This window comes from Brassica oleracea, chromosome C1 (genome assembly GCF_000695525.1).
Source record: "Brassica oleracea var. oleracea cultivar TO1000 chromosome C1, BOL, whole genome shotgun sequence".
Classification (NCBI taxonomy): domain Eukaryota; kingdom Viridiplantae; phylum Streptophyta; class Magnoliopsida; order Brassicales; family Brassicaceae; genus Brassica; species Brassica oleracea.
The window spans coordinates 16,192,961-16,208,251 of NC_027748.1; the positions used below are offsets into that span (position 1 = coordinate 16,192,961).

At 32.6% G+C, this 15,291-nt stretch overlaps 1 protein-coding gene across 1 annotated transcript; it reads left to right on the forward strand.

Moving 5' to 3' along the window:
* Positions 1 to 6,812: 6,812 nt before the first annotated feature.
* LOC106292892 lies at positions 6,813 to 7,555 on the forward strand. Its single transcript, XM_013728561.1, has one exon. It carries the CDS (start codon positions 6,870 to 6,872, stop codon positions 7,284 to 7,286), a length of 417 nt encoding a protein of 138 aa, XP_013584015.1. The 5' UTR covers positions 6,813 to 6,869; the 3' UTR covers positions 7,287 to 7,555.
* Positions 7,556 to 15,291: the final 7,736 nt, after the last annotated feature.

The following is a 15,291-nucleotide window of genomic DNA, read 5'->3' on the forward strand; positions in this document are numbered from 1 at the left end:
CCCCCCTTCAAGATCTATAGTGACTCTGGTTCAGCGATAGCGGGTGGCTTCGGGAGACGTCTTCTCTACCTCGGATCTACGATCCATCGCGACGGTGAGATAAGCGGAGAAGGGTTTTGACGGTGAGCTGACAGATAATGATCTCTAGGTACAAGTGCCGGTTCTCAAAGACCACACGAATCACGACTCACATGGACAAAGTACACAACAAGAGATTACACTGCTTCTTTGAAAGCTCGTATTAGGTTCATCGACCCGCGTTTTTCGAAGCTGAAGCCCGACTTTCATTCGGATCTTTTATCCGTTTTAGGCTGAGGGTCACATTGATTAAAGACCAGCAGGACGATACTCCCTCGACAGTGCACCTATGGTGAAGAAGCTAAGTGACCATGTACTTTGAAGCCAAGCTTTAGGGTCATTTTGATAGTGTTTAATTGGTTCGGGTGTTGTTCTTAGTTCCTGTTGTGTTAGTAAACATTGTTGTACCATGAGGTCGAATTTGAGGTGGTTGAAGGGGTGGATTGCTTCGGGTCGTGGAGTGATTTCATCCCACCGTGGTTGAAAAATACAATGAAGGATGATAGGTTGCGTTGGCTCCAACTAGTGAATCAGGGTATAACTAAACTATTTCATTGCATATGTGGTAAAAATCTCGTGTGGTCATAAGCTTTGTACCAAGAATTGGTGAAATGAAATGTTGTCTTTGAGCCAAAAAAAATTGAGCAATTCTCGGCTCACCGTTTGCTATCACTTTAGCTTCTGGTCTAATACGCTACAGTTTCTCCCATATCAACACTTGGACCAACTTAAACAAAGATTTGAATAATATATTGATTCTCATTAAAATATCATGGTTGAAAGAAATCATGGGCTTTAAGTGTATTCCTAAGGATAATATCTATACTATTATTTATGAAGTGGTTTTGCTGATTTGTCACATTTTCCATGATTTTAGCTAAGTTTGCTTATTTGTCATATTCTTATTAGTTTTTAGATTAAATCATCAGTTTATTAATTTAAATAATATAAATATTTGAAAAATTCCCTAGGATAGACCTAAAAAAGTTTTTGTCACAAATATAAACCTTAAAAATAAAAATGACCAAAATAGACTTAAATATTTTATCAAAAGAAGTAAATATACACTTACCCCTAAGGTTAATTAATCTAGACATTAGGTTTAGAGTTAAGGGGGTGGGTTTTAGGGTTTAGGGTTTAAAAATAAAAAAAAGTTAAAATTTTCAAAATAAAAAATGCTATTTTGGTCATTTTAGTTTTTGAGGTCTATTTTTGTGACCAAAACTTAAAAAATGTCTATTTAAGAGAATTGCCCTAAATATTTTGATTTCTAATTAATTTATTAATTTAAATAATATAAATATTTGAAAAATTCCCTAGGATAGACCTAAAAAAGTTTTTGTCACAAATATAAACCTTAAAAATAAAAATGACCAAAATAGACTTAAATATTTTATCAAAAGAAGTAAATATACACTTACCCCTAAGGTTAATTAATCTAGACATTAGGTTTAGAGTTAAGGGGGTGGGTTTTAGGGTTTAGGGTTTAAAAATAAAAAAAAGTTAAAATTTTCAAAATAAAAAATTAACTCTATTGTTTCAATTTTCTCATTCATTCCAAGTTGTCTCGATTATAGTTTTTGATATCTATATTTATGTTCTTTTGATATTTGTTTTTTAAATTAACTTATTAATTTAAATAAAATAACTATTTCAAACTTTCTAATTGGAATTACAATTATAATTATTTTAAAAAGTTAGGACCAATTCTTATTTTCATATGATGTAAGATGTTTTTAACTCTATTGTTTCAATTTTCTCATTCATTCCAAGTTGTCTCGATTATAGTTTTTGATATCTATATTTATGTACTTTTGATATTTGTTTTTTATAGTTGGATTTCTACGTTTTTCTTCTTTCTTTGAGTCTGAAATACTAGGAGCAAATCAGTTTTGTTACATGGAATTTGGAATTATTAATTAGGTATTCCGAATTACTTCATTAGTTATTTTACGTGTATGTTTTATTACAGTTTAATCTATAAGAAAAATATGTTTTGATATTAAATTTAGAGAATTGCCTATGTAATCATGTTATGAACATGTCTTTAATGGTTTAGTTTCTAAAACAGATAAAAGTAAATATATTTTTAATGAATAACTAGATTTATCATTAAATAATTAACCATAAATTAACTTTAATAATAAAACTATAATTATCTGTTGTTTCTTTTATTAAAATTTAACTTATGAAATATTAAGATAAGTCAATGTATATATTGATCAAGTAAACCAATGAAATATTGTCATTATCTCAATTCGTTAAAAAAAAAAATTCTTCAAAATTATCATCGAACTTTAGTTTTTATTTAATTTTTTATTTATTTTGTTCTTATTTGGATTTTCCGTGTTTTAATGTTTTTCTGGTAAGTTAATTCATGTTTATGGTTGAAAAATACAAAGTAGATTCAGAGAGACCAAAAGTTCACATTCTTACTTTACTTTATTATGTGGAATATTTGATATGTAATTATGCTCTTATCGTCTCATAGTTTTATAGCTTTCCTTTGTGTTAAGAAGAATTAGATCGAAATAAAAATCGAAGAGAACGAAAATGATTAAGAATATAAAGAATAAGTTATCATGATGTTTAAATCATAATACATATATTACTAATTATTAGTAAAACGATCATGTCCGCATGTGCAGGCAAAACACCTAATTTTTAGGTAATTAACTATGTGGAATTTTTGAAAGATGGAATTCTTGTGGTATTTTGATAAAATTTCTATATCGTATTGGCTAGTTAAAAACTTAAAAAAAATATAATTATGTTTACTAATAGCCAAAATTTATATACCTCAAAACATATTTGTTTAAAATTATTTGTCTTTGTGGTGGTTCCAACCAGAAATTTACAGAAAATAGAAACTAATACATAAGACTATGTTACATTAAAAAAAAAAAAGACCAGGTTACATATATGTATTTTTAACATGCTATAAACAGACACGCACACAAATTTAAGTTGTAACATTATATTACAACCTAACTCTCAAAGAGAGTAAGTTTGAGCCGGTCTGCACTCACTCACTCACACCATATTTAATAAACAAAGTTTGCAACACAACTCCGACAACTTTTCCCATAATTCTAACTTCATCCCTTAACAACGATCTTATTTATCGCCTTCGGTTTGATTATGGTTTAAGCAAGAGACGAGTGACGGAAACTTTGAGCTGACTCTATAGTTGCGGTTGCGGGCAAAACCGCTTGTTTTATAAGGACTGAATTATTTGGATATTGATAGACCAAAAAAGTTGCGTTTGTAGAAGATGTTATGCACTCTCTAACGGTACGGACTTGTGGACCGTGGTAGACGTATGAACTATTATGGGTATTGGCAGAACAAGAGAGATTAGGGTTTGGAGTAGAAGTGTTTGTGTTGAGCTTTTCCTTTCGAGAAAATCCCATGGTGTGTAGTAGAAAGAGATGATGAAGGAAGAGAGATGAAGAATGTGTTGAGTTTGCTGTCTTTGGTTAGATAGTAACAAACTCGGTGGCTTTTGTAGAGAGAGAGCCCAGAGCGTAAAGTTGTATACGTGGAGGTCACATTTAACATACAAATATCATAATTTTATTTATTTTCTTGGTAATTACTTTGTCATAAATTTCCACTATCATGTTCTCATGCATTGTTCCAAAAAAAAAAGTGTTCTCGTGCATGTTTTTTATTGATGTGCATGTTCGAGCATGATTAATGGGGATTCTTAAGGTGATGTTCTTAAAGCATGTTTATTGAATGTCTCTTAGGTTGAGTCTTTTAGCATAATATAAGATACGGTTTCTTAGTTTTTAACTAAAAAAACTAAGAGACGTCTCTTAAATAAGAGATATAAGAGACGTCTCTTAGCTTTTTAGTTAAAGACTAAGAGACTGTATTTTATATTACGCTAAGAGACCCAACCTAAGAGATCTGCAATAAACATGCTCTTAGCAGAATATAAGAAACTGTTTCTTAACTTTTAACTAAAAAAGCTAAGAACCGACTCTTAACTGTATCTAAGAGCCGGTTCTTAGTTTTTTTAGTTAAAACTTAAGAGACGATTTTTTATATTCCGCTAAGATCCCCACCCTAAGAAACCCTATTAATCATACTCTTATTATTTTTGTTTTTTTATTGTTTATCAATTTCAGAAATATATATAGGGTGTCATGTATCACCTAGATGTAGAAAAAAATCTTCAGAAAGCGTGGGAGAGAAGGGATAGGGAATCATGAGCTTTATGGTTTGCTAAAACAACACTGCAAGGAAAAAAAAGAAAAAAGAGAAAGGTCGGTTAGGATCTGGTATCCAATTTTATTCTCAATTATTTGTTCTCTTTTAGCATCCCATTATTCAACTCTACTATATATTATTCCCCTATATCTACAAACTCTATTCAACGCTACTATTATTCCACAACCTTTCTTCTTTACTACGATTAATATCTAGGATTAATCAGTTTCCTGTTAATTAAAGGTGTATGAAGAAGTTTCAACTTGGTATAATATATTTTCACACAAGATATATACCAATCTTCATTTAGAATCCTAAATCATTATATATTTGAATCCATAAACTTTAGCACAGATAAAGGTTGAGAGGATAGATTCATATTTAAGTAATCTTTAAATGTGTGGCAAAGGGGAAAACAAATTCTTAGTTCATTATTTAATTCCCACATGGTAATAGTGAAAAAAATACATTTTGGATTTCTTATTCATGAAGATAGCCCACTAAAATGAAATCACATATATAAATATCGATCTTTTATAGTCCCAAGAAAAATATTTCAAAACCCTCCATGAATAAATATATATATATAGAGTATCGAGCAGCGCATAAGCGTAGTGTGCTGTAGCAGAGTGTGTTATGAAGAAAAAGATTATGCTTAGGTAAAGGATGAACAAGCCAATGATGATACGAACTAAACGGGTGTGCTCCAGTACTAGTTGGGACATCTAGTTAACCAAGCCATGAATCAGATATTTCACAGGCACGTCATTCAAACTCGACCATGCAGCCGTGTGCTCTTTTGTATTTACTATTGGTGATGTGGGGATAGCCGCTTGGATTTACCACAATAACGTCTCTGTGAAGTTGTACTTGTTTGAATAAGCTTCAACATTACTTGTGTAATAAGTTATTCATAAAGGTATTTGGATAACTAATATAATTAGGATTAGGATGAAGGAATTTTCTATATCAATATGTAGTAGGATAGAGAAGGATTTCTAGTTCCTATATAAGTAGATCATTATGTGTGATGAATCTATAAGAAAGATTAATAAGCTTGTGTTTAGTTTTGAGATAGTTTCCAAATCTAATAAAACGAGTGAGAGTTTTATAACAAGCTTCACGAATTGTTCTTGGCTACTTTAGTAATTATCCCTATATTTTGAGATAGTAGCTAGCCTACATCTCCCGCACTAGTTGTTTAATGTGTGATCTACTGATCTTTGGGAGATGCTACGATGCGTAGACTTTTGTGTCGCAGAGGTTCTCTGATGGGAAATAAATTTTGCTGGGAGGTCTCATGATAAGAATACATGGCTAATTTGTTTAAATAATGATTTCTAATCCATGAAAACATATATAATAACTTTTGCGGTTAAAAATACTCTGAAACATCTACAATGCCATTTTATTTTTTCATCTATAGTTTCGTCTAAAATAAACAATTTTTTCTTATAATGATATTACTCTAAAATAGAGTTACTCTATTATAAAATATAATATAGAGGAATGTTAAATAGATATTGTTGGGAGGTGTCATGATAAGAATACATGGCTAATCGTTTAAATAATTATTTCTAATCCTCGAAAACATCCCGAAGTAATTTAAAGTATATAATAGTCGGTTAAAATGTCCTAAGAACATCTACAATGCCAATCAATTTTTTCTATAATTTTTTTTAAAATAAAGTAATTTTTGTTCAAATGGTTTTATTCTATAATAGAATTATTTTATTATAAAGTAGAATATAGAAGAATGTTATATTCTTTTACTTTAAAATACAGTAAAAATAACATTCTTCTATATTTCACTATATAATACTATTAGAGAAAATCAAACTTTATAATAGAGTTACTTTATTTTAGAAGTAACATTTTTCTATATTTCACTCTATAGCATTCTTCTATATTTCTCAGATTTTGATTTCATTCAACTAAACACATGGGTGTGTTTAACAATATGAATTAAAATTATCAATTAACAGAATGAAGGTCAAATTAAAATTAAAAGTAATCAATCTACTACACATAAATTCATATAGTGAATTTTATGGGTAACAACTATATGTATATATCTTAATTTTTAATTTAACATTGCTTTTTTAGAAGACTTATCTAATATATAAGAACGAGCAGACCGACAAACCGGACCTTTGAAGGAGATGTCCACTGTTAGAGGAATAATGCCTTTGATAAAAATAATAGAGAGGAATAATGCCTAATACAATTTGGTTATATTCGATTCCATGTACAGGTATGTGTTGGCTACACGTATAGATAAATTATTTTCTTTTGAATATATCAGAGCTTACACGTCTACTATACGTTGGATAACATAACACCATAGAAAATGAGTGTTCTAATGCAAATTCAAGCGGATAATACCTACAAATATATTTCACTAAAAAGTAATCGAAAGCTCTTGTTAAAGATTATGTTAAGTTCCTTTAGTAACGGAGAAGCTTTTTAATTCTATATAAAGGTGGTTAGCTTTCTTTCCCAAATCAAACTGAATCCAAAGAAACTAAGATAAAACATAGAAACAAAACACCTTTCATCTCTTTCATATTAAAATGGCAATGGCTCAAAAGGATAGGAATACAAGGATGGCTCAAAGGGCCTTTGAAATGGTCGATAAGGTGTACGGTAGGTCCCATAAAATAAGCCCTCCAGTACTATATGTTCCTAGAGATGAGTCTGCTCCTCGTTTTAACCAAAAACCTTATGAATATGGTGGTCCAAAAGTTTATACCGTAAAAGAGGGAACTAATACTACTAGTTGCCGCCGAGTCATTTATCAGTATTCAAAGGAGTCAACCACAAAGGAACCGGTTGTTTCTCCCCCCACGGAACATATTCAATACTTCGGTGGTGTCCATCCTCATATGGGCCATGCAAACAGATTTGAGACTGCGAAAGGACGGCCTATTAGCTGCGACGAGGCCGTCCAACTCTATGGAGGGGTTCTTATAAGGGAATATCGTAAATAAGCGGGGGAAACTAAAATAATGTTGAAGATGGAGGGTGAGTTTGTATAAAAGTATTTATAGTTGTTATTTCTGATTACGGAAAAGTGCAGACCAACACATATCCTTAAGCTTGTCGTAATGGTTTTCACTTAGAATAAGCTTTAGATCACTACCAAGTGTTTGTGTCTGTTAAGTATCAACAAGTACTTCAAGTTGAAGCTTTATGTAAAATAAAATCCTAGGGTGTTACTTCTGATGATGATAAATAATATGCTTTCTTAATGCATTCATATATGTTCTTAACTCATTGTAAACATAAATGACCAAATAAGTGGATATAAAAACACTTACATGCATGTCAAATATAGCCAGTGTATAGAACTTCCAATATATGAAACGAGTTTATATATGCTACACGAAAAATAATAAAAATATATTACAAAATATAGCTAAGCTTCTTTTCTTAATCCGGAGGTGATTTTTAGTTGTTATCTTAAACCCGGAGGATTGTTGTCGGATTGGAACCCGGAGATTATATTTGTCTTGGTCTCAGACTGTATTCTTTGTAAACAGGAAAACCAACATTTATTATAGAGATGTCAATTGGGCTCTCACTTCCCGGACCGCTGCGGGTTTGTCTTGGGCGGCAAACGGCGGGCCTGTCCCGCGCGGGATGCGGTCCTGAAAATAGCTGCCCAATCCCGTACTACATTCTTTGCAGGCTTTCGCGGGCCGTCCGCGGGATATTAGATATTACACTGTGTACTTCTTCCTGCACGAACAAACATAAACAAGAATGAGTTTCTGCAGGAACAAACACCAAACAAGAATGACTTGATCATAGCAAAGTCTATTTCTAATCTTATAGGAATACCATGAAGACACAACACAAGTATTTGGCAATTTAATTATGAAGCACAATGCGTGTACGTATACGTGTCTAGCACGATTTAATTATCAAGCACAATACCATGAAAAAACAATACGTGTACGTGTAGCTATGGAGATTAGTCTTTCAGCTGATATGCATCATTGTTATATGCATATATAGATTAGTTGACAAGGCTGTAACTACATATAGCTTAGTCTTGTTGCTGACTTGATAATAGGAAAATCTCTTTCATGTTATCTTAACCAAAATACCAATGTAATAAAGCAAAACACAAGAAATCCCACATTGTACCAAAGACACCATTATATACAAATCAAAATGTATACGCAAATAATGTGTGACGTTGCGCGCCTCATCATTTCCATGCCAAACAAAGCCTGAGAAGCCCAATATGTTTGTCTTGATCTGAGCAGCCTGTTCAAACATTAAGAATGAGTCATACATAAACATGATTAGTAGATTTGAGGCTAACATAAGAGCTGCAGAACTTGAGTCCAAACTACTGATCAAAATCCACAAGAGTATGCATGTGATTGACAATTTAGAATTGTGTGCAGTAACTTTAAATTTTCATCAGACGTCTTCCTCGTTACCTTGTAAGCAACTACAGAGAAACATTTAAGATATATATTTCATTTCAATTGCAAATTAGATGAACAAAACGAAACCAGTAAAGGAAGTTCAAATGTTTCTAGGATATATGTTTTGGTTTGCAGGGATTCAACAAGATTCAAAACGTCATGAACATACCGCTGGGAATATCTTTGAGACATGGACCTTGCCCCTGTAATATCCAAAAGATAATTATGAACACATGTAGCAACAAAGTTCTATTTAACTCAGGAATGTACTGGCAAAACCTTTTCAATATGGAATTCTCTCGAAGAGTTTGTATCAATCACTGCGACAAGCCTCTCAACAGATTTCCTCTCAGTTTTTTTTTTTTTTAACCTCTCAGTTTTTTTTTAACCATCAGTTTATTTTTGCTTCAGGGGGTTCTGGACTTGGATCCGTTGCATCAGTTTATTATTTACTAAGTACACATGCAGAAATAGTAATCAAAATATATAAAGTCTAGAGTTCATGAGAGGAAGAAAATATATACCTTTTGGTCGGTGACGAGGAGAAGGTAGTGGCTCGATGAAGAAGAATAGCTACGACATGCGGTGGTAGATCGATGAAGAAGAGAATCTCTGGTGGTGGCTTGATGAAGCAGAGAAGCTCCAGTGGAGGCTCGAGGAATATTGGAGAGAAGATCCCACATCGGAAATATGAAAGGGACTTGGGCCAATCCACTAATTGCCAATTGGTTTGAAGTTGGAAGCCTAAGAAACTTATCATGGTATCAGAACGGGCCCAATACCCTGACCCATTAATTTTGGCCCGGACAGTGTCCCGATCATCCCATTAGCTGATGGCCCATAGAAGACTCAGTTCCACCGAGATCACTAGAAAATAAAGCATAATTTCGGAGGAGGTATGATGGATTCTGCGAGATTAATGGTTATACGCACCATTATCTCGAGGGAGGGTATTGGAGAGATGATTCCACATCGGAAATATGAAAGGGACTTGAGTAATATATAAGGGACTTAGGCCAATCCACTAATTGCCAATTAGTTTGAAGTTGGAAGCCTGTGAAACTTATCAAGGAAGAAGAGAATCTCTGGTGGTTGATCGAGAAGATAAGAAGCTCCGGTGGTTCTGCGAAGACAAAGAGAGGCTTCGGTGGTGGAAAGAAAAGGAAGCTCTTCTGCTGGAACTCGAACATGATGTGGTCACCAGAAGCACTGTCGCACGTCGGACATCAAACGGCCATTGTTGGAGCCTCCATTTCTTCCCACGGTCATTGTCGAGCTCCATCGTGTTTCACTCTTTCTTTTTTTTTTTTTTTCAGGTGAAGACAGCGAATCGTCGAGATGCGGTTGATGTGGGCCGTCCCGCGGTTGAGGTGGGTCATCCCGCTTTAAACCCGGTACCGTACAGTCCCGCAAGGCCCAAAATTTTGCGGGTAATGAATTCCTAGGCCCAAACCCACCCCTAACCAACCCCTAACGGGCCAGACCCGCAGTCCAATACCCAGTTTGATATCTCTAATTTATTATATTACTTATATATAATATTGAGTATTTGCACTCTCTACATTAGCTTTATTGGATATTTAGGCAAATACACATTTTGGGTATTCTTTGATATTGGTGAATTTTGTTTGGACCGTTATACCCCTAATATTGATCGATGTTATAATTCCATAAACTTGTAGCATGAATCTTATTTTTTGATTTTATTTCTTACTAGAGTTTTTCTCCGCGCTTCGCGCGGATTATATATTTTGAGTTGTTACAATTATATTTGTTTCACCAAAAAATTTCAAATTGACCTTTAGAATACAATATATAATTTGAATATATTTTACGTGACTGATATATTTTTTAATGTAAATCTATTGTTTAGAAAAAAAATTACATTGTTTTACCATTTTTTTATTCTTTGGCCATTTTCAAAAAAATAGTATTAATTTTTCTACAGTTAAAATGATTTTAAAATATGATTTAACTGATATATACAGTATTATATAATATATTATGTAATACATATTAGTTTTAGGTTTCGAACAGAACATGAAAATATTGCTCTACTAACTCAAAAAAATTGCACTACGAACTCAGAAATACGAATGTTTTCTGTTTACCCAAAGCGATAAAGTATGAACAAGACTTGGGTTCACCCCTAAGGTGAACCTTTAAATTCACTTCTGCTCTTATTATCAATCAAAATGTCACTTAGATTAATAATAAAATAAATTAATTTTATTTAAAAAAATTTGAGATAATTGAAAAAAATAATAACGCCAATTTTAATGATGCTAACGCCACTAACTAAACCCTAAATTTTAAATCTATACCCTAAACACTAAACCCTAAACTCTAAACCCAAATCCTAAACCCAAATCCTAAAACCAAATCCTAAATCCTAAACCCTAAACCCAAATCCTAAACCCTAAACCCAAACCGTAAACCCTAAACCCAAACCCTATATCCTAAACCCAAGCCATAGACTCTAAACTCAAACCATATATCCAAACGTAATCCCTACACCCTAAACTCAAATCGTAAACCCTGAACCCAAATCTTATATCATAAAGGTTTGGGTTAATGTTGATATTGTTTCTTTCAGGTTTAAGATTTGGGTTTAGAGTCTAGGTTTGGGTTTAGGATCTAGGTTTGGGTTTAAGGTCTAGGGTTTGGGTTTAGAGTTTACGGTTTGGGTTTAGGGTTTGGGATTTAGGTTTAAGATATAGGGTTTGAGTTTAGGGTTTAGAGTTTGGGTTTTGAATTTAGGTTTTAGGGTTTAGATTTAAGGTTTAGGGTTTAAAATTTAATATTTAGGGCTTAGTTAGTGGCGTTAGGGTTATTAAAATGAGCGTCGTTATTTTTTTCACTTATTTTTGATTTTTTTTTTTAAAAATAATGTATTTTATTATTAATCCATGTGGCAATTTGATTGGTAATAAGAGGAAAAGTTAATTTAAAGGTTCACCTTTGGGGTGACCCTAAGTTTTGTTCATAAAGTATTAGTAATAATTGGTATGTTAGCAGTAAACTCAACTAATAACATCACACAAACGAATTATTGTAGTAACAAAATATCATTTCGTAATAAAAGTATACTCAATTTTATTGATGTTTATAGTTTTATTTCAAAAGAGTCAAAATGTATGAAATTGAATAGTTTGAGATTAAATGTTAGAGACTGTTAATTAAAAAAATTATAAAAAGAGTGGATAGGAATAATATTATTTAATAAATGATCAATTAAATAAGTGTATTACATGTTAGAATGACATAAGTTACATGGAAAGAATATCTAAAACTTCTAAAAACACAGAGACATGTAGAAGAAGAGACCAACCTCAACTCAGATGTCACATTATCCTCTTCTCAGTTTCTTCTACTTTCATTGGTACTTTTGAGCTTTAGAGTCAGATGAACTAAAAGGGTATGTATACGACCTTTTCTTCTTATGAGTAGTTCACTTGAATATTGCCTCTTCATAATATTTTCTGTACCATCTTCTTCTTCAGACTTCTCTACTCTTTGTTTCCTACTCACCTTTTTTTCCTTGATCTATTGATGGTATTCAGATTGCTTGACCTGGTTAGAAGTAGTTTTTTAATAATAATAATATTTATGCAACTTTTTGTGCAGCCTTTATTAGTGTTAGAAGTGGTGTCATTACAGATTGATTAGTTAGAACTATGTAAGGACCATAGTGATCACGTCCTTAAAGAAAACTGTAGAGCATGCTTGCACAAAAAAATGGGAAAGGTTGATATACGAATGTTCACTCCATGCAGACGGATTAAGGTTTTCTAAGAACACATATGTAGACATAGTTACCTTTGTACACATAAAAAAGCCTTAATTACCAAAAATAGTTGTGCCCAGGAGATGAAAAAAAGTGGAAAGGGAAGAACATCTTACCGATTTCAGAAGCATTCATTAATTCACCATCTTGTTTGACACCTTCAGATTCAGCATTTTTATTATAACCTACAATGTAGAGGAGTTTCTTCTCCAGCCTCTGAAAGCATCATGCAGTTCGATAATCTCAGCAAGTGTATCCAATAATTTATTATTTGCATGCATAGAGACAGAAAATAGCCTAATTTGAGATACACGTAAAAGTTTTTTTCTTGCAATACGCGCAGAAAATGGATTTAAATATATTATGTTTAGGATTGAAAATTTTAAATAATGTTAAGAAGTTATTTGATATGTTTAATTAATTTTTGTTTCGATGCTGATATTGTGCAATGTGAAAGTTTTTCATAGTGGGGAAGATTAAATTTGTGAAAAATAGATGAGAATGTATTAGTTTAAAAAAAAAAATAGATGAGAATAGAGTTGGGTGCCCTTAGTTTAGCAGAAAACGTAATACATTATTCGGTGGGACATGAATAAAAGGAATAGGAAGAGTTGAAGTTTTTCTTTTCCTCTCTAGAGTTATTGTTTCTTAACATATTTTTTCAATTTATATTTTTCAAATATAAGTATATTTAGGATTAACTACAATCACGAATTAGATAATTTAACAGTAAATAATTTTTCAATATATAGGATTGTATAATATATAAATCTGTAATAAGAATAAGAATATATTTGAATATAAATAAACTAAAAGTAAAAGTTTGTTGGGTATTGAAACGTAATATTATGGATTGGGTATTGAAAACTTTTAAAAGAGTTGCTTACTTATTATTATAATATAACAAAAAAATATCTTTTTAAAAAATATTTTGAGTATTCAAAATTTAAATAAACAATCGGCTAAGTTCAAAATTGTGAAACTTGTAGTAGAACAATAACCGATTATTTATACAAAATTAGAATTTAAAATAAATTATAGATGAAATTTGTATATTCTGTATAACTGTACATTTGTTAATTCTAAATTGAATAGTTTAAATGTTAAGAAATATAAAAAATATGAAATAGACAATTGAAATGCATAAAAAATATATTGCAACATGTGTTAAGTAGATAATCTGCTCGATAGGTAAAATTAATTATGTTGCCAAAATATATATTAATTATTATAGCCATGAAGAAAGTTCCCCGAGGTGGGTTTTATCAGTTTTGTTTGAAAGGTAAGCACCAGTAACTTTTCAATATTGTAAAATCAGTCTTCAGAAAATAAATTCAGATATACAGTTGATAAATAGAAAATAATTACAAATTGTCAAGAGAATTGATACATAAGATGGTAAGAAATTACATAATGTTGTTGTTCTTGGCTTTTTGCCACTATCATCTAAACAACATGCATGAAACCTTTGTCTAGACCCTTTTAAGGTCCTCCTTTGGGTTCTCTTTTGAGTCCTCATCGAAACGCTTTTCGTTTCATCTCAATCGGAGTTTCCGTTGAGATTTTACGACGAAAACAAGTATGACTCTTCTTGGCTTGCTTCCACTTGCTACGTAACGACCTGTCAGACCTTCACTCGCTATATAGCGACCTGTAAGGCCTCATAAAGGTCCTCTTTTTGGTTCTCTTTTGAGTCCTCATCGAAACGCTTTTCGTTTCATTTCAATCGGAGTTTCCGTTGAGATTTTACGACGAAAACAAGTAAGACTCTTCTTGGCTTGCTTCCACTTGCTACGTAACGACCTGTCAGACCTTCACTCGCTACATAGCGACCTGTCAGGCCTCAGAAAGGTCCTCATTTGCGTTCTCGTTTGAATCCTCATCGAAACGCTTTTCGTTTCATTTCAATCGGAGTTTCCGTTGAGATTTTACGACGAAAACAAGTATGACTCTTCTTGGCTTGCTTCCACTTGCTACGTAACGACCTGTCAGACCTTCACTCGCTACATAGCGACCTGTCAGGCCTCAGAAAGGTCCTCATTTGCGTTCTCGTTTGAATCCTCATCGAAACGCTTTTCGTTTCGTCTCAATCAGAGTTTCCGTTGAGATTTTACAACGAAAACAAGTAAGACTCATCTAAACTCCTTCGCTTGCTCCTACTCGCCCTAACCTCCATATTTGTGTTCTCTTTCAATCTCGATCGAAACGTCTCTTGTTTCGTCTTGATTGGAGTTACCATTGAAACTTTGCGATAAAAAAAAAACCCCCCGCAAAGACTTGTTTTCTCACATGGATTCAGATTAATCGTATAAGAAGGCAACGGTTAATTTAACACCTTAGCCGCCTTAACTACACGATTACGTTGAACTTTTTAATAAAAATTGATGTCGTATCTAAGGAGAATATAACAGCCAAGTTCGGAAGATAAATGTCAAGTTTAAAGGATAAAGACCAATATCGAAAATGGCGAACATACACGAGAAGAGGAAGGGGAAATAAGCAAGCAAAACTGAGAAGAGACAAAACTGCGTCTTCGAGAGAACTAAGGTATTTCCAACTTGAAATTTTTGAAATCAGACTTGGAATTTTCGTAGGAAATTATTAAGAAATAAAAACGCATTTGAGACTGCCATAGAACTTTAGGGAACGTAAAACTTAGGTGGATAGTCTAGCGAACTAAGTCTTAGGCGATTTTTCTTGTCTCGATATATCGTTCCATAACTGTTCAGCCAGATCTTGCAAACCGATCTAAACTCTCCGAAAATC